The sequence below is a fragment of the Gymnoscopelus braueri genome (genome assembly GCF_963280865.1).
Source record: "Gymnoscopelus braueri genome assembly, chromosome: 16".
Lineage (NCBI taxonomy): Eukaryota > Metazoa > Chordata > Actinopteri > Myctophiformes > Myctophidae > Gymnoscopelus > Gymnoscopelus braueri.
In genome coordinates, this window is record NC_137616.1 from 694,533 (window position 1) to 712,561 (window position 18,029).

General features: G+C 43.0%; 1 protein-coding gene across 2 annotated transcripts; it reads left to right on the plus strand.

The window, feature by feature from the left end:
- Positions 1 to 5,608: 5,608 nt before the first annotated feature.
- Positions 5,609 to 16,356, plus strand: LOC308103721 (ankyrin repeat and SOCS box protein 2-like). Of its 2 annotated transcripts, none has more exons than XM_080453850.1 (9): positions 5,609 to 5,706; positions 7,050 to 7,397; positions 8,248 to 8,399; positions 8,521 to 8,676; positions 12,086 to 12,331; positions 12,567 to 12,738; positions 12,859 to 13,417; positions 15,238 to 15,391; positions 15,655 to 16,356. In XM_080453850.1, exons 2-9 carry the CDS (start codon positions 7,057 to 7,059, stop codon positions 15,807 to 15,809), a joined length of 1,935 nt encoding a protein of 644 aa, XP_080309976.1. In that variant the 5' UTR covers positions 5,609 to 5,706; positions 7,050 to 7,056; the 3' UTR covers positions 15,810 to 16,356. The 2 variants fall into 2 exon arrangements, with proteins under 2 accessions (XP_080309976.1, XP_080309977.1); XM_080453851.1 differs by having other exon boundaries at positions 8,248 to 8,390.
- Positions 16,357 to 18,029: the final 1,673 nt, after the last annotated feature.

Below are 18,029 nucleotides of genomic sequence, written 5' to 3' on the forward strand. Positions count from 1 at the left end.
TCATGCAAATCGGTACACATTATCTCTATAGTCAAGTGATCAAGTTCCGTCCGATTTTTCATATTCCATCCTGATTGGCAAATTTCGAACATTGCTGGCCCATATTAACCTACCTGACCTGGCGGAGACCTGTGCTCCGAGGAGCACTTTTTCTAGTTGTACACATGACATTGTGCTTCAGCTCTCTATGGCAGAAAAAACACGACAAACATGACACAGTCAGGAAGCAGCATGGCATCTTTTCAAACACATTCCTGTCCTCAGAACACAGGTAAAATTGGTAAGGCGCGTTCCTGCACCGATCTTCCTAATCACTTGAATCGCTCTACTTTGGTCGCGCCGGTCAGCGCTGGTGGGGGGGAAGCGAGCGTTGTCTCAGTTGAAATTTTCCAACAGGAGCGAAGATACAGAGGCCACGGACCGCTTCGTTCGTGTTGCCCCGTTCACCTCGTTCGCAAAACATTACGCCAAGTCGGGTCTCTGCGTCGACTTAATAGTAAAGTAATCGTGCCACTCAAAGACATATTTCTCTGCTGTCAGTAACCTGCTAACTCAAAATGTTCATTTTCAGGAAATGACAAAAAGTGGAGTTAGGAGGTTTTGTTCATCATTGATAAGAACAGCTAAATGGACCTCCAAGCTCACAATGAGGTTGGAGGTCAAAAGGGGGTGGAGCCTGCAGTCAGCAAAACCAGCTAACTCCACCCCCCTTTGCTGGACTTTTTGCTGGTTTAGCAGAAAGTTTGAGGATCCAATGGAGTTAGCTGGTTTTGTCAGAAGCACCTTTTAATACTTTTCATTGGTTCAATATTTTTTTAATCAACACACAGACGTAAAGGGTGTTCAATAGCACAGATTTATGGAAACAAATGCAAAAGCGGAAACATTTAGTTGGTTTCTGCCGGACAGCAACGATTTGATCTTTCAGTGGGAACGCGCCTTTAGGCTTACACTGTGTTTTCTATCCTATCTATATTGTCTAGTTCTGTGACGCTGTGTCCAAGCCGTCCATCAGTTCTTGGGGCCTCGTGGGGCCTCTCATTTCTCTGCTGTTAAACTACGTCAGCCACGTCAGGCTATGTTCCAGACTGATGGAACATCTGGTCTCTTCTCCACTCTGCACCGAAATCAAGATCAAAGCAGGTACAATTATTATCTTGTCTCCAATGAAACAGACAGTGTAGGAGAGATAGACAGTAGGACGGCTGAGAGAGACAGACAGTGTAGGAGAGACAGACAGTAGGACAGCTGAGAGAGACAGACGGTGTAGGAGAGACAGACAGTAGGACAGCTGAGAGAGACAGACAGTGTAGGAGAGACAGACAGTTGGACAGCTGAGAGAGAGACCCTGTAGGAGAGACAGATTGTTAAACAAGGCATGACCACCGCTTCATCTCTCATCAGGCTGGTCTTGGACTTTTGCTTGCTGTGGATTATACCAGTGAAAGTGACAATTTGTGGACTATGTGGTTGAACTTGATCCACACTGATACTCTGCACCTTAATGTCTATCATGAACAGTATATACCAGCTGCTATGCTCATGCAACTTATGTTAAACCTCATGTACTGTAGTGATGGATATGCTATGTGTAAATATGTAGATACTCTCTGTTTTTTATACTTTGTTTCTTTTCCCTTTTATATTTTTCTCTTTCTGTAAACAAATAAAATAATGGAGCACAAAAACTGATTTCACCCACTGTTTTACACCTGTAAACCTATGATACCACAATACAAATGATTCTGAGAGAGAGAGAGACAGTGTTGGGAGAGACAGGCAGTAGGAAAGCTGAGAGAGGGCCAGTGTAGGAGAGACAGACATAGGACAGCTGAGGAGACAGACAGTAGAAGTGGGAGCTGATTCTAGATCAGCTGAGTACATGCAATTGTTGGCCCTTTTCAAGAGTTAGTTAAAATGATCTGACATACAGCTTTTATGGTGTGTGTGTGTGTGTGTGTGTGTGTGTGTGTGTGTGTGTGTGTGTGTGTGTGTGTGTGTGTGTGTGTGTGTGTGTGTGTGTGTGTGTGTGTGTGTGTGTGTGTGTGTGTTTACAGTGCCTCCTCATCCTCTCATGCAGCTGTGCAGATTGAGGATCAGACATCTGGTTGGTGTTGGCAGGTTAAAGTTCCTCAGGGATTTAGATCTTCCTTCCAGACTCATCAAGTTTCTCTGCTATGAAGAGGACTGTTGTTCACTGGACCTCAATTTATCCCTTGAGCAAGCAGGCAGCCTCTATTAGCTCAATGGTCAAAATCTCAGCACTTGCGTAGGAAACCAGGTTCAGATCCGGGGTAGAAGAGGAAAGTTATATAGTGCAGCTTTTAAGTCTGCAGAGTTTAAGTGGTTCAACAAACCGCTGGTTTAAACTAGCTCTGGTGCAGGAGTTCTCCTTTATGCAACTGTACATTATACCCATTGACCCGTTTGCACAGTGTCTACACTTTAGTAAATATAGACACTATACTTTTGCTACTCTAAAATAAAGACGGTCTGAAGGCATGGAAAGCCTATTGGCCGCAGTGGGAAGTCTCTCAGACCCCCACTTTTTGTGCAAAATCCACTTTTTGGCCAGAAAATAAAATATATCCACCAGACAGATTACGCCACCTATCTGTTCAATGGCTTTTTCCAATGATCAGATCTGTAGGTGGGAACTGGGTCAACGTGGAAAATACCTGTAGTCGCATAGCGTTGAGGAGAATTCCTAATGCTATGGACTAGAGGTAGTTTAAACTAGTGGTCACTTAAAGGGATAGTTCACCCCCAAAATTACCTTTTTTCTATCGATTAGTCACCCCATGGAGACTTGAATTCATGGATATTTTTTTGTTTTTGTCGCATTCCTAAGCCAATAATGACCGGCAGCGGTTCCGGTAGGAGACACAAAGAGTCTCCTTTATGTGTCCCACCGGAACCGCTGCCTACCGGTCCACTGGTCATCAAATTATTGGCTTAGGAATGCGCAAAAACAAATCCATGAATTCAAGTCTCCATGGAATGACTTTTTTGTAGTCTTCTTTCTGATGTACATATTACGTGTGCCTTCTGCTTCTTTGCACATTTGACACGGCTGCTAAAGAGAAAGATACAGGATTATTTCACGCCTCTGCTCTTATTGTGCTTTTGTTAGATTGTTTTATTTGATTGAAGTGTAATCTAATACTTTTGTATAATATGGATTATTTGTACCTGATGATGTTATTTATTGTCGATGTATGATAATTACTCAGCCCTCTTAATGTAGGGTGCTCTGGTTGAGGACACACTCACCTGTGTCCTTCCCTATAAATGTGAGGTTCATTCTGTTTCATGCCAAACCCTGAAGAACACCTTAGTGGTCGAAACATTGGTGAATAAATGTATGACTGCATCGTGGCTATGAGTGTGCGGCCTCTTCTTTTACCTTCAGTCTTTTGCACCGTGGTCTGCAGTAGAGATGTACCGATACCATTTCTTTCTTCCTTCTTGATACCGATTCCCATAGACTGTAAAAAGAATGGACAGCATTACGCCCATAGACTCTACAGACTGTAAATGAAGCCTATTTTTTAGCAATTTCAAATCCGCCATCTTTCTATATCGCGTCATATCCTGTGCAACCGGAAATGAATGCTATTGGTTGGGTATGTCAATCAAGAGCGGGGATGGGCAATGAACGCTATTGGTTGTGTAGCTTGTCAATAAAATATCCCGCTCCTCCTAGAGCATACCCTACTAATCATCCTAATCATCCATTTGAAAATAAATGGGACCATCATTTACCGAAATGCATATCATGGTGATTGAAAGAAGACTTCAAACTAGCGTCTGGAAGCATATAGTATTTATGACAATGTTTATTAAGGTAACAAAATCAAGTCTAAAGTTTGGCAAAAACCCACCCACTTGCATTGAGTTATTTGAGAGTTATTGTTTCTGACACCAGCAGGGGTAAAACAGCAAAACTGAAGGCCATTCATATCAACTGTCACTTCCTATATAGACTAAATTTCAAAGGCGGATGTTGGGCCCTTGGTCCAGGGACCATATGGGTTCCTTGATGGGGTCAAGGAAGCTTTTGAAAGGAAAGGACTGTCCGTTCTCTAGATATCTCATGGGTGGCAAAACTCGCACCGGAAGTTTGGTGAAATACATTGCAGTGGATTGAGCCGGCTGGAGCAGCTCAAGAACAAACATTATTTCTGAATGATTGAGACCATTGTAAAATAATCGCTTCTGGAAAAGAAAAGAAAACATATCTCACATTTCTTTCTGCTGTCTTGTTTTTCCATGTACACTCTTTTATTTAGGTATCCAAAGAGCAGAGAGAGTAAGATTCTCCCTGGGCAGCCAAAGAGCAGAGAGAGTAAGATTCTCACTGGGCAGCCATGACAGTCACTGATTGACAGCTGTCTGCCAATCAAACAGTCAACACCCGTTGACAGCTCACACTCGTGCCCCCCCCCCCCTGCTGCCCAGTGAGAATCTTACTCTATCTGCTCTTTCGATACCTAAATAAAAGTATGTGTACATGGGAAAACAAGACAGCAGACATTTATTTTCCAGAAGCGATTATTTTACAATGGTCTCAATCATTCAGAAATAATGTTTGTTTGCTCCAGCTGGCTCCTTCCACTGCAATGTATTTCACCAAACTTCCGGTGCGAGTTTTGCCACCCATGAGATATCCAGAGAATGGACGGAATGTATGTCCTTTCCTTTCGAAAGCTTCCTTGGATGGGGTTCCATATGGACCCTTACAGGTCTGTAACTCTGAGAGTGCACAAATGGAACCAAATGGACCCGTAACCGTAAGGGTCCATTTGGTTCCATTTGTACACTCTCAGAGTTATGGGGGTCCTTGAAAATAAAAGTTTTGAAAACCACTGATCTAAGAATAAATAACAATTCCATTAATAATTGTTAATGTGCAGCTACAAGTTAGTACAATAATAAAGGAAATAGTACAGTAAGAGTATAAAACAGTCGTGCAACATCAACTGAAGCAATCAAAATATGACTGTAAATTAAATAATGTGATAAATTACGCGGTATCGGAATAGCATAGACTGGCATACTCGCCGATACGGATACCAGCATTTTAGGCAGTATCGGCAGCTTTTCCGATACTGGTATCGGTATCAACTCTAGTCTGCAGCACCTCTACAACATGGCGCGCCCCCCTTCTGGTTTGTGCAGTAGGCCCTATGCCTTACACATTTTTGACACTGCTGCTGAAAGACAAAAAAGATATTGTAAGGTAACCCTAACCTTTATTTCTATACACCGGGGGGAAACTCATTTACATTCTCTGGGCCTACTATGGTGTTCCCAAAAATATGGTGCAGATGATAGCGGTAAGCGGTTCAGAGACCCACGACGGTGAGACAAGAGTTTGAGATACTTGCGGGCGTCCTACAGGGTGATACCCTGGCCCTCTCTCTCTCTCTCAGCTGTCCTATACTGTTTGTCTCTCCTACACTGTCTCTCTCTCAGCTGTTTGGGGGTGACCAAACATAGATCATGTGTCAAGTCAGTCTAAGAATAGTCACAAACAGAGACCATCTGCAAGTCTGAAAGAGAAGAGAAGAGAAGAGAAGAGAAGAGAAGAGAAGAGAAGAGAAGAGAAGAGAAGAGAAGAGAAGAGAAGAGAAGAGAAGAGAAGAGAAGAGAAGAGAAGAGAAGAGAAGAGAAGAGAGATTAACCACAACCTTCAGTATAAAGGTAAGGTTACTTAACATTAATACTGTGGACAGTTATGAACACTATGGTTACTTAACATTATGGTTTGGTTATGAACACTATGGTTACTTAGCATTACTACTATGGTTTGGTTCAGCCGCATAAGAGAGAGACACGTCACGTTTTGATCTCGCCACAAAGTGGGCCGCTATGGGCTGTAGTTCCACACATTGGAACTTCCTCATTGAGATAGACAGCGCATTTCCGCATTCCATTCTTACAATGGGAGTCTATGCTAGTGTCGTCACTCTCATAGTTATACCACACTGGTTTGGTTATGAACACTATGGTTACTTAACATTAATACTGTGGTTAGTCAGTTTTCCTTCATATTTGTTGTGGGGACCCAGGGGGGTCCCCACAACATTTTGGGGGGTCCCCAGATGATTAGCTTAATGTACAACATTGTTTTCTCACTCAACAGTAAACAAACCAACATACAGGGTATCTGTACATTTCTAAAGTTACAATTGAATGACTTGTAAGACCTTTTTAATACCAAATTGGCCAAATTGTCAAATATTACGCAAGAAAGGCAAACATGGTGATAATAGCCAAACTATAAGCTATTTTCACAATATTTATCTGTGGAACCGAGTCAAACTAAATGTAATACCTACAATTCCAAGTACTTGTCAGGGTGGGGAGTCCCCAGTTCAAATATGATTATTGGTAGAGTGCCTGCCCACCGTGGTGCATCTGGCTCTACGTCCTCCCGTTGAGGGCTCCTCACTGGTGGGTGAATCAGTAGGATACAACAGCAGTGACAACACAGAAATGTGTGTGGGGAGGAATCATTTGGCATAACAACTAAATTGGGGGAGAAGAAGCGGTAAAAAGAAATCGGTGTGAAGGTGTCTTTCATTCACTGAGCTCTGCCAACTTTTCCCTATAAATGCCTGCGCCTGTACATGCTGTTTATTGTACGTGACGAAGACCACAGAGCATCGAAGATGGTGTGCGGATCTTTTCTTAGTGTTCGCCTTTGCAGGGCCGGCCCTAGGATTTTCGTGGCCCTAAGCAAGATTTTTTTGGGTGCCCCCCCCCCCACCCCCAAACACCCCCATTATCCAAACACCCCCATTATAAAATCATTGTTATTTTTTATTGCATACTAAAATAATAACGCTAGTTGTTGGATAGGAGATACATGACATAATTACAATATGAAAGTAAAATTAAAAAAAAATAAAAAACCCTTTTTTTCCTTTATGTTGCTTATGGCAGCGGCCGGCCCTGCGCCTTTGTGATCCAGCACCCGTCGTAATATTTGGATGTGCTTGCAACTCCTGGACTGCAATTGTCTTGTTATTCTCCCATATCAGTATCGGCATGGAGACAGCTGGCCTTTCTGTGCCAGGAGCCTCTGGTCCATCGTTGGAGGACTATTCTGTCTACACCAACCTGTCTGATGAGGAGCTGATCCAGATAGCCGTCGAACGCAGCATCAGTGAAGACCACAATAACACTCCATCCACAGATTCCAGACAAACTCCATGTCCACCCAATCCAGAAGTCAGACAACCCAGCACCCCACACCTTCACAGCACCAGCACTCAACCAGGCACCCAACATCTTCACAGCACCAGAACTCAACCAGGCACGCATCATCTTCACAGCACCAGCGTTAACTACAGTTCCCGAAATCCTCCAACTTCAAAGCCTCCAGATGTGTAGGTGTCCGTCGGACATATGAATTAACACATCTGTTTATTTCATATAGGTTACCCTAATAGGTTAGTGGAAGTATAATTTAATTATTAGCAGAAGAGTCAATAAACATCAACACATCAGTAAAATAAACAGTAACATCAGTAACACACCAGTACATCAGTAATGCACACAATCATATTCAAACAGTGACTATGGTACACTTGTTAATTTTGACGGCACATTTTGAATTAGTCATAGTCTTTTGAATAAAATTCAATTTAGTTTTTGTTGACTAAATCTCATGAGGTTTTAGTCAACAGTTGATTTAGTCGACAAAAAAATATTTTGGTGGGCCGTGATGCCGTGAAAATGCCGTGATGCTGTGAAAATGCATTAGCCGTGGGCCGAAAGTAGCCGATCTACAAGCTATGAATTGAAAACGTCCTAATTGCTGTTGCGTTTAGGGAATGGCCTCCTTGCCTGCCTGGGAATTTTTTGAAAGACTGGACATGATACATGAGCGTACACATTTGTTTACATTTACATTTTGTATTGTGGTTGCTATTGAAACATTTTTCTCAAGACCGATAAAGTTTTCACCATTTCGTATGCGTGTGCTTTTTTAACATGTTTAGGCCTTCAAAATGTGATTCATTTGTGCAAAGAATTCCTTGCATTTCAATAAGGCTTTGCACTGGTCCAGTGCTCGGGGCCCTAATTATAAATAAGAACTTGGGAGCTCCTGAACAACATTCATAATCGCTCCATGGTCAGACTCGGCATGACACAAAGGTGTGATTGTAAAACATTACAGTATGTGGTAATGTTTACCGTTTACATTACAGTATATGGTTGTGTATTGTTTTCTAGGGAGGAGGAACCTCAGTTTGCAAAGATAAGGGCGATAAGAACGCTACTCAAACTCCACGTGTTGTCCAGTAAGCCTGACTGGCTGTCCATCCACCAGGCTGCCTTCCATGGCGAGGAAGCCTGTCTCAGAGTGCTGCTGACAGGTAACACAGGTAACAGGTGTTTTCTTATTGTCCTCCTTAGTAAAATTTTGACAGGAGAGAGGAGACATGGTTCTTCAGGGGATTCTTTGACCTTCTCCCTGTTTAGTTTAGTGTGTCTTGTTTCTTCCAGCCCAGTATGGTATGGTGAACAAGAAAACAGCGAAGGAACAGACAGCGTTGATGTTAGCCGTCGATAAACAGCATGCAGGCTGTGTCCGTCTGCTGCTGGAGAGTGGAGCTGATCCTGAAATTGTGAATGAAGATCGAGAGACTCCACTCTATAAAGGTACAAACACCACAGTTTGTGCTGCAGTTTGTCATTGATGATGCAGGAATTAGCAGTGGTATGTCTATTCAGCAAGGGCATGTGGTCGCAACGGGTTCCTAATGCCAAATCAAATGCTGTTCCTTAGAGACCCCTACTGCTTGGTTTATATCCTACAATGATCCCTAGTATTGCTGGTTTTCTGTAAAGGTTTTCTATAAAATACCAGGACTCAAAACATCCTCAAAATAAATAGGTTGATCCTTGAACTCCATCCCAGAACACATCTTCTCGCTACTCATTTTATTAACCTCAAGTGGTGGAGAGATTGTATCACGTTAAAATGTGTTCACAATTATTTTCACTATGCCTAGGGTTAGGCATAGTGGCCCTCATTTATCAACGCAGTTGATAATGGGCGTATGGTGAGATCACCGCAACTTTCGGCATTTATCAATATATCCTGACTTTGACTTTAGCGTACGGCCTGCTCAGATCCCAGTCAGGTCGGAGGCAGTTGTTGACATCGGCTGCACCCGTTTGTTCCATCCTGGACCTGCGGAGCAGCATTGTCTGACCGTCTGACAGGCATCTGGACACATGTATCCACTCGAAAATGTATCTAACACACTAATGAATAATCCCTGTGAAAATATAACATTTCATATACTCATTTAAACAAAGTGCTTTATCAGTCATTCATCTCTCATAACGTGGTGGCACTGGACTGACTGCAGCCCGAGTCTCACGGGGAATAGCACTGCTCGGTATGGGTTAAATAAATGAATATACAAACATATTCCATTCATGGCGATGTGATTGGTGTCATAATCTGTCATTCATGTAGGCTACTAGCCTACTTGACAAAGATTGTACCGTTACGCAGTTGGGCTTGCAAGGAGGTGTGTGTGTGTGTGTGTGTGTGTGTGTGTGTGTGTGTGTGTGTGTGTGTGTGTGTGTGTGTGTGTGTGTGTGTGTGTGTGTGTGTGTGTGTGTGTGTGTGTGCGCGTGTGTGTGTGTGTGCGCGCGCGTGTGGTGTGTGTGGTGTGTGTGTGTGTGTGTGTGTGTGTGTGTGTGTGACTTGACAGGCAGCAAGGCGAGGTGAGTGGGGGAAACGCTTTCTTATTGGCTTTCCATGCTTTGTTTGGTCGTATTTTGGTTCTTCATGTTGTAAAATCGGGGCGTTTCGAGAATATTTAAGGGCGTGTTATTTAAATGACGCTCGTGCTAGTTGAATGACGCAGATTTATCAAAGCTCCAACCAAGAAATGTACGCTAGGATTGGCTGTATAGGATCGCTTGATAAATGCCACTTGGACGTTGGCCTACGACCAGATTTAAGGCAAAAAATAAGCTGTTTTTTACGCTCCATTGATAAATGAGGGCCAGTGGCCGTCATGTACAGTATCAACGCGGTGCAGACCAAATAATGGGCATACGGTGAGATCACCGCAACTTTTGGCATTTATCAATATATCCTGACGTTGGTTTCAGCCTACGGTACACTGAGATCTCACGTCTGGTCGAGCCCGTTTATTCGATTCTAGACCTGCGGAGCAGCATTGTCTGACTGTCTGACATGCATCTGGACACATATATCCACTCCAAAATGTATATCTACACTAATAAATAATCCCTGTGAAAATATAACATTTTATAAAGTAATTTAAACAAACTGCTTTAACAGTCATTCAGATAAGATTGCAGATCTGGCTGGATTGAAAATAGCAGATCTACAAGCTCACAAGTGTCACAACGCGACGCGTTGTGAGCTTGTAGATCTGCTATTTTCAAAATATACGAGCGCTTTTGCAAGAGCATTTTCCAGGAGTCGCGACTCCCGACCATCTTTTCATGGACTGTGAGGTCTACAAATTTACAGTAGCTTGTCCTATGGTATGGAGTTATGTCATAGAGAGTTATGTAGGCTACAACCTGGCTGGGTTAAGGATATAAACCCGACGCTCTAATCTCTTATTAACGTAGCGGCACGGGATCACTGCAGCCCGCCCGAGTCTCATGGAGAATAGCCATGACTGCTTTATTTTAGTGTAACTCGAACACGCACTGCTCGCTTTGGGGTAAATAAATATACAAACGTATTCCATTCATGGCGATGTGATTGGTATCATAATATGTCATTCATGTAGGCTACTACGTGACAAAGATTGTACCGTAACGGATTACATGAAAGACACAGTTGGGCGCGGGCGTGTGTGTGTGTGTGTGAGAGAGAGAGAGAGAGAGAGAGAGAGAGAGGCGTGTGCATGTGTGGTGCTTTGTTTGGTCGTATTCTGGTTCTTCATGTCGTAAAATCGGGGCGTTTCGAGGATATTTAAGGGCGTGTTATTTAAATGACGTTCGTTTTCAGCCGTCAGATTTATCAAAGCTCCAACCAAATGTACGCTAGGATTGGCTGTATAGGATCGCTTGATAAATGCCACTTGGACGTTGGCCTACGGCAAAAATAAGCAATTTTTTACGCTCCATTGATAAATGAGGGCCAGTGTTTGTGAGGTTAGGGTTAAGGTTAGGTTTAGGCTTAGTTTTTGTGAAGTTAAAGGTTATGGGTTTAGGCGCCACCTGGGCACCAAAGGAAGAGGGAGTCACCCATTCACACACTGATGGCAGAGGAAACCATGCAAGGCACCAACCTGATTATTAGGAGGAGCCAGGAATTGAACCAGGAACATTCCGATTCCCAAGTGGCCGCTCTACCTCCTGAGCTGAATTGAATACATACAGTAGGACCACAATGGAAACGAGCCCTCTGGGCTTTTTGTGTCATCCTTTTAACATTACTTGTGTAATTGTACTGCTGTACTGTTTGCAATTTGTTAATACAGTATTCAATATAATCAACCAATCAATCAATCAATCAATCAGAAAAGCTGCTGCTGCCCCTATAACCATTAATTGGTCCACTTAACTAGCTGGTATACGTATGCAGGAGCTTAAAGAACCAGGGGTACTTGAGAGGTTGAAAACCACTGGTGAATCCTCCATTGCTTCATCTATACCTTCACCCTCTTAGCTTTCTATATTTCTCTTGATACAAATTGAAATACCCGCTTACCTTAAAAGGAAAATTTACCAATCTTGAAGTAGAATAAAAACTACAACTTGTGACTAAAACTTTTGCCAGTGAAGAAGGCAAGCTTCGTAATCAAATGTCAAAATATCAGTCTTTGCATTTTAACCCATTTAGACCTGAGGCCGATTCTAAAAACACCTTCTAAATCCTGACCTAGGTTTTCTGAAAAACTTTATTCAAATGTATTAAAAAATTACAACAAATGTTTGTTGATATATACTGTACATAGCAACAAGAACCCCCAAAAATCAGTTAAGAAAGTACAAGTAGTTAAAAAATGTCAGCCTACTTCAACAGAAGCTATTGTATAATGTTAACCAAGTGTTTTCTCCCCAGCATGTGAGAGGAACAATGCGGAGCTGGTGGACATTTTGTTGAACCACGGTGCAGCAGTCAACACGCCATGTATCCAGGGATATACAGCGCTGCACGAAGCAGTTTTACAGAACAACGTGGAGATCTGTGAGATGTTGGTCAAAGCCGGAGCCGAACTCAGCGTAGTCAGCATCTATGTCATGACTCCTCTCTCCATTGCTGCTCAGAATGGAAAGTTAGAAGCAATATGCTTCCTTCTCAAACATGGTAGGTGCATGACACCCATACTGCTGGTTTTCTATCCAACCTACCAGGACCTTTAGTACTGCTAGTTTTCTAACAGTACTAGAGGTTATATCAAATGTTGGATGGACAGACAGACAGACAGACAGACAGACAGACAGACAGACAGACAGACAGACAGAAGACAGACAGACAGACAGACAGACAGACAGACAGACAGACAGACAGACAGACTGACTGTGTTCTATTGTGTGTTCAGGTGCTGATATTAACGGTGCTGCATCTAGCGGTGCAACAGCGCTCTATGAAGCATGTAAGAATGGTCATGTATCCACCGTGGAGCTGCTCCTGTCTCTCAAAGCAGACGTCAACAGATCCACCAAGTCTGGTCTTCTGCCCATCCATATGGCTGTGCAGAAAGCTCACGCAAGGTCAGAACACTTCTCTGTTCAATCACTTACCTTCAACAATGAAGGTGCCTTGCAGTAATGAAACACGCCAGTCTCTCTGTGTTCCTGTGGATTTAATTTAACTGCTTTTTGTTCCTTCAGTATCGTGTCCCTGCTGATTCCCGTCACCAGCCGGAGCAGAATCACGAGTAGCGGCATCAGCCCGCTGCACATCGCCGCAGAGCACAATTGCAATAACATCATGGAACTTCTCCTGAAGGCAGGATTCGACCCCAACTGCCAGCTGTCTGAAGAGCGACGTAGGATATACGAGGACAAACACAGCACGGCGCTCTACTTCTCCGTCTACAACACAAACCTGGAAGCCACTGAGATGCTACTGGAAGCTGGAGCCAACCCCAACCTGGACTTGTCCAAGCCCCTTCTCGTTGCCATCAGGAGGGGCTCTTTGGGGGTGGTGTCCCTTCTGCTGAAGTACGGAGCTGACGTGAATGCCTCCATCTCCTCCCAGCCCTCTGCATTTCCCTCTGCGGTGCTCCATAGCTTGGACCACCTCCCCATGCTCAAACTGCTGCTTGACCACGGCTGCAACGCTCGCTCCTGTTTCCACTGTGTTTACGGCAGTAAGACTCATCCCATACAAACACACAGTGAAGAGCAGAGGAACTGGAACCGTGATGCTCCACGGAGCCGTCTCCAGGTGAAACCACTCTTATGTTTCTATTCAAGCTCACTCTTCATACAGTATATGACAAAAATGTAAATGCATGTTTGTTTCCATTGTTGTCATGGTCATGGATCGGAGTAAGCAGAGGAAGCATGAACAGCAAACAACAGGGTAAATGGTCACATAAGTAGAGTGCAGTGAGAACAATGTAGTGCCTCAAAGAAACTAGGACACCGGGTAAACAAACGATTGTCCAAACGACATGCTATCTAAATAACATTTTTAACATTGATGGTCAAGAAAGACTAATCTAAGTAACAAAGACATGAGAATAAGTAACCAACATACAGTATATCTGCATAGTACACTAGCATCTATCGAAAACATATGACAAGAAGGGATACAAGAAGAGTTCGAGGGGTATAAGGTGGAGTCTAAAGAGGTGAGTGCTAGGAGTCTGAAAAGAGTCTTCAGATTATGGTGGAAAACTGGGAGTTGGTCTGCTGTTCTTACTGCAATGGTGTTTCATGCAACCCGATCTCCAGAGATTACCGTAACATTGCACGGAACGAGTGCACTTCATTCCGTGGATAGCCGCCTCGGAACTCCCGAATTGCGTGCATATGGTACGGCGCTCCCTTTGTGACAAAACCATTTCGGAGGCGCGCAGTCACAGGCGAATTGTCACCCCGTGAAGGACCACCGAGGGAGCTAAGGCGACCGAGTTGCCGTCCTGAACGGTGTGACATTCGCCTGTGCCTACTCAGCGCCGTTTGAGTTATGTACCGATAGGCACAGAATCGTAAATTTTATTGTGCGGACTGCTCTGCTTCCGGGTTTTTCCGTGTTGCGACTGGTTACGCCCACCGTGGGACTCGCCGTACATATGCACGCAATTTGGGAGTTCCGAGGCGACTATCCACGGAATGAAGTGCACTGTTCCGTGCAATGTTACGGTATTCTCTGGAGATCAGGCTGGGTGTTTATTCCACCTTCTTGGAGCCAGGAGGGAGAAGAATAAGATTCTAGTGAGGAAGAGCGTTGTCCAGGGTGTTATAGGGAAGACTCGGTCAGCATGCCTGTGTTGCCTATATAAGTGAGCAGGAACGATTGTAAGGGTTGAACCATGTCTTGAAGGAATGAGGGTGCCATGCCTTTGGTTGCCTTGTAGACCAGCATCAGTGTTTTGCACTGGGTGCAGGCAGCAACCGGAAGCTAATGAAGGGTGCGGAATAGGGGGGGGGGGACACGGGACGCGTGAAACGTTTTGGGTGATTGAAATCCACGGGTGCTATGACATTCTGGATCATTTGGAGGGACTTGAGCGAGCAGGCACGGAGGCCAATAAGGAGAGAGTTAGAGTAGTCAAGCTTGGAGATGACTGAGGCCAGGATAAGGAGCTGGGTATAGTCTCCTGTGTGAGGAAGGTTCTGACCCTTTGGATGTTATAAACTCAGGGCCATATTTTCGCCGGTGCCTTACTCATTATCCCTAAACCTCTTTGCCATTTTTTGCTAAACACAGATGACATAGTGGAGAGAAAGGAGGAGGTTGCAGAATCAGTTGAGATTGAGAGGGAGTGAGAGAGAGGAGTGGCTAGAGGAACAGAGAGAGGAGGAGAGAGAGAGAGAGAGAGAGAGAGAGAGAGAGAGAGAGAGAGAGAGAGAGAGAGAGAGAGAGAGAGGTTATGAAGTATGAAGTACAGTAGTAATCTGAGATCTGTAGGGGGGTAACAGAGAGGTTAGAGGGAGAGCAGCAGCATAGTTTTCTAGGCTGTCTGGTTGTGTGTTTATCACTCTGTCTAGTTGTGTGTTTTCTATCCTGTCTAGTTGTTTGTTCTCTATCCTGTCTAGTTCTGTGAGGCTGTGTCCAAGCCGTCCATCAGTCACTTGGTGGGACCTCTCATTTCTCTGCTGTTAAACTACGTCAGCCACGTCAGGCTGTGTTCCAGACTGATGGAACATCTGGTCTCTTCTCCACTCTGCACCGATATCAAGCTCAAAGCAGGTACGATTATTATCTAGTCTCCAATGAAACCAACATACATTGTAGGAGAGACAGACAGTCAAAGGCTCTGGTCGGATCTGATTCTAGATCAGGTAGGCACATGTGGTGCTGGAGATGTTTTTACAAGAACTAGTTACATATATATGTCATATACTGTGTTTGTGTGTGTGTGTGTGTGTGTGTGTGTGTGTGTGTGTGTGTGTGTGTGTGTGTGTGTGTGTGCGCGCGTGTGTGTGCGCGTGCGTGTGTGTGTTCGTTTACAGTGCCTCCTCATCCTCTCATGCAGCTGTGCAGACTGAGGATCAGACATCTGGTTGGTGTTGGCAGGTTAAAGCTCCTCAGGGATTTAGATCTTCCTTCCAGACTCATCAAGTTTCTCTGCTATGAAGTGGACTGTTCACTGGACCTGGAGACTTAAACAAACCAATGGATTAAACCACTGGTCACTCAAAGATCTCTGCCTATACTGGGGAAATACAATAAAATAAACTTAATTGCAGAACCAGTGACTTTATGGTGGCCCTTCATATTGGTATGGTGATATGATTTGTCTTCAAAGGAGTGGGTGTAGGTTTTTCAGCAGCTGTTCTCACCACTGTTCTAGCTCCTACTGTACATTTAATTTAGATTTCCTCAGATGTTTCTACGTGAGACTAGTAGTCACTCAACCCTGGTACTCTATACTGATGGTTTGTATATCCTACCAGGACTTTAAGTACTGCTGGTTTTCTATTCTAACAGGACCTCTATTAATGCTGGTTTTCTATCCTATTACTCCTAGTATTAGAGGTCCTGGAAGGATATTAAAGCAGCGTTACAAGAGGAACAGGAATAACCAGTGGTTTACAGTTAATTAAAGCAGGATTCTGATTCTCTGTGGTTTTTATGTAGATTTGTATTTACACATCCATGGTGTCATATAATAAATTTGTTCTTTAACACACTGTAAGAGAATTAATGTCATTAACATATTATTACATATTATTATTATTATTATTATTATTATAGTTATTATTATTATTACCCTTACCCTTATTATTATTATTATTATTATTATTATTATTATTATTATTATTATTATTATTATTATTATATAAACCCATATCAGTTTACCCCTATCACCAACATTACAATCAACCAATAACAGGGAGTACAAGGATCAGATCCTAGATCAGACATTGGGTGAGGTGGGGTTGAGATGGGGTGGTGGGTGGTTTCTGATCTACTTGACAGATCTTTGTACATAATATTTTGGGCTGATTTTGTGTTGTACGGTAGTACTGTAAATTTGTGTGCGTGGGTGGGTGATGGGTTCTAATATACTCATGAGACATGCTGTGACATAATCGTTGTTGAATTGTAATAAATATTGTACAGTATGCCACATTTTGCAGTTTTGTACTGATTCTGAGCTGTAATGCAGCTACTGTAGTATTGTCCATGTTTGGCATTATTCGTTTGGGCTGGGGCAGCATTTTGACTGATTTCTGCCATCGGGGCCAAAGTGTTGTTCTTCATTTTTCTTCCTCTCATTATATAGTAGGTTCTGACATTTTACTAATATTTCAAGAGCCACAGAATATGTTATGCTCCGACTAAAATGACACACAATATCTCAAAAGAAAGAGGATAATCGCTACTTTAAAAAAGTTTCTAGCATGTTCCGTTCTTTTGTTATCGGCAGTTGAATATAGCTCGTTTTCACCAAAAACACACCTCTGGGAACACAAAGCTGAGAAAAACGAGTTTTTGTGAAGGAAACACTCAAGCAGAACTCTCTTTTGCCACTTACATTTTTGGCTTCAGTGACATCAAACACATGTACAGTAGTCGTTTTCAAACAAATGACAAAAAAAATCCATTCAAGTGCAGTTGTGTAGTTTACATTCAAGTGCATCTTTCAGTGCCCTAAATCTATGACATATCTACTATGTGTGTCACAAATGCCACAAATACGATATACAATATATTCTATATATATAAACAATATATAAACAGGTTAGCAGACCTGATCATCGACCAGCACAGTGTCCACAAAACCCAGAGGTAAAAAACTATGCATCACCATTTAATAGAAAAATGATAAATAGCTTGCTTCCAGTATAAATATATTTTAAAAAAATACTACAATTGTCTTTCACAGTCACAGTTTGAACTATTCAGCATAGTTTAGCTCTGAGTGGTACTTGGTGAAACATTCCCCCGGGTGTAAGGAGATATTACAGCATGTACAGTACCACCTCCCCCCCAAAGCAGGGACACCAGGTCCTTGCTTTTGGGCGGTGGGAGGTAACACTACACATACAAGTTAGGGGTGTACAATGTTTGGTCCACAATATTACTTTTCTTTAAGTGAACTTCCATCACTGTGATGACCACTGTGACCACACCGCCCACTTCACACTGGGTGTGATTTTTTACTTTACTGGAGTATTTCCAATTGTCTATAATTTTACTTCTACTCCACTACAATTATTTGAAAACTTTAGTTACTAGTTACTTTGCAGATATAAATGATTACATTATAATACATACATTAACCACTTTAGCCCTATTTTATACCTGGGCTATTTCAAAATAGCCTCCAACGCCTGTGAAATTATTATGATTATTATAATCTGTGTATTTCCTGCTAATT

What these genes read in the sequence shown, in the direction of transcription:
- LOC308103721 (XM_080453850.1), top strand. Translation starts at nt 7,057, where the DNA reads ATGGAGACAGCTGGCCTTTCTGTGCCAGGAGCCTCTGGTCCATCGTTG. An exon ending in ACTTCAAAGCCTCCAGATGT is followed by an intron (nt 7,398 to 8,247) that starts GTAGGTGTCCGT and finishes ATTGTTTTCTAG; the next exon opens with GGAGGAGGAACCTCAGTTTG. An exon ending in CTCCACGGAGCCGTCTCCAG is followed by an intron (nt 13,418 to 15,237) that starts GTGAAACCACTC and finishes TATCCTGTCTAG; the next exon opens with TTCTGTGAGGCTGTGTCCAA.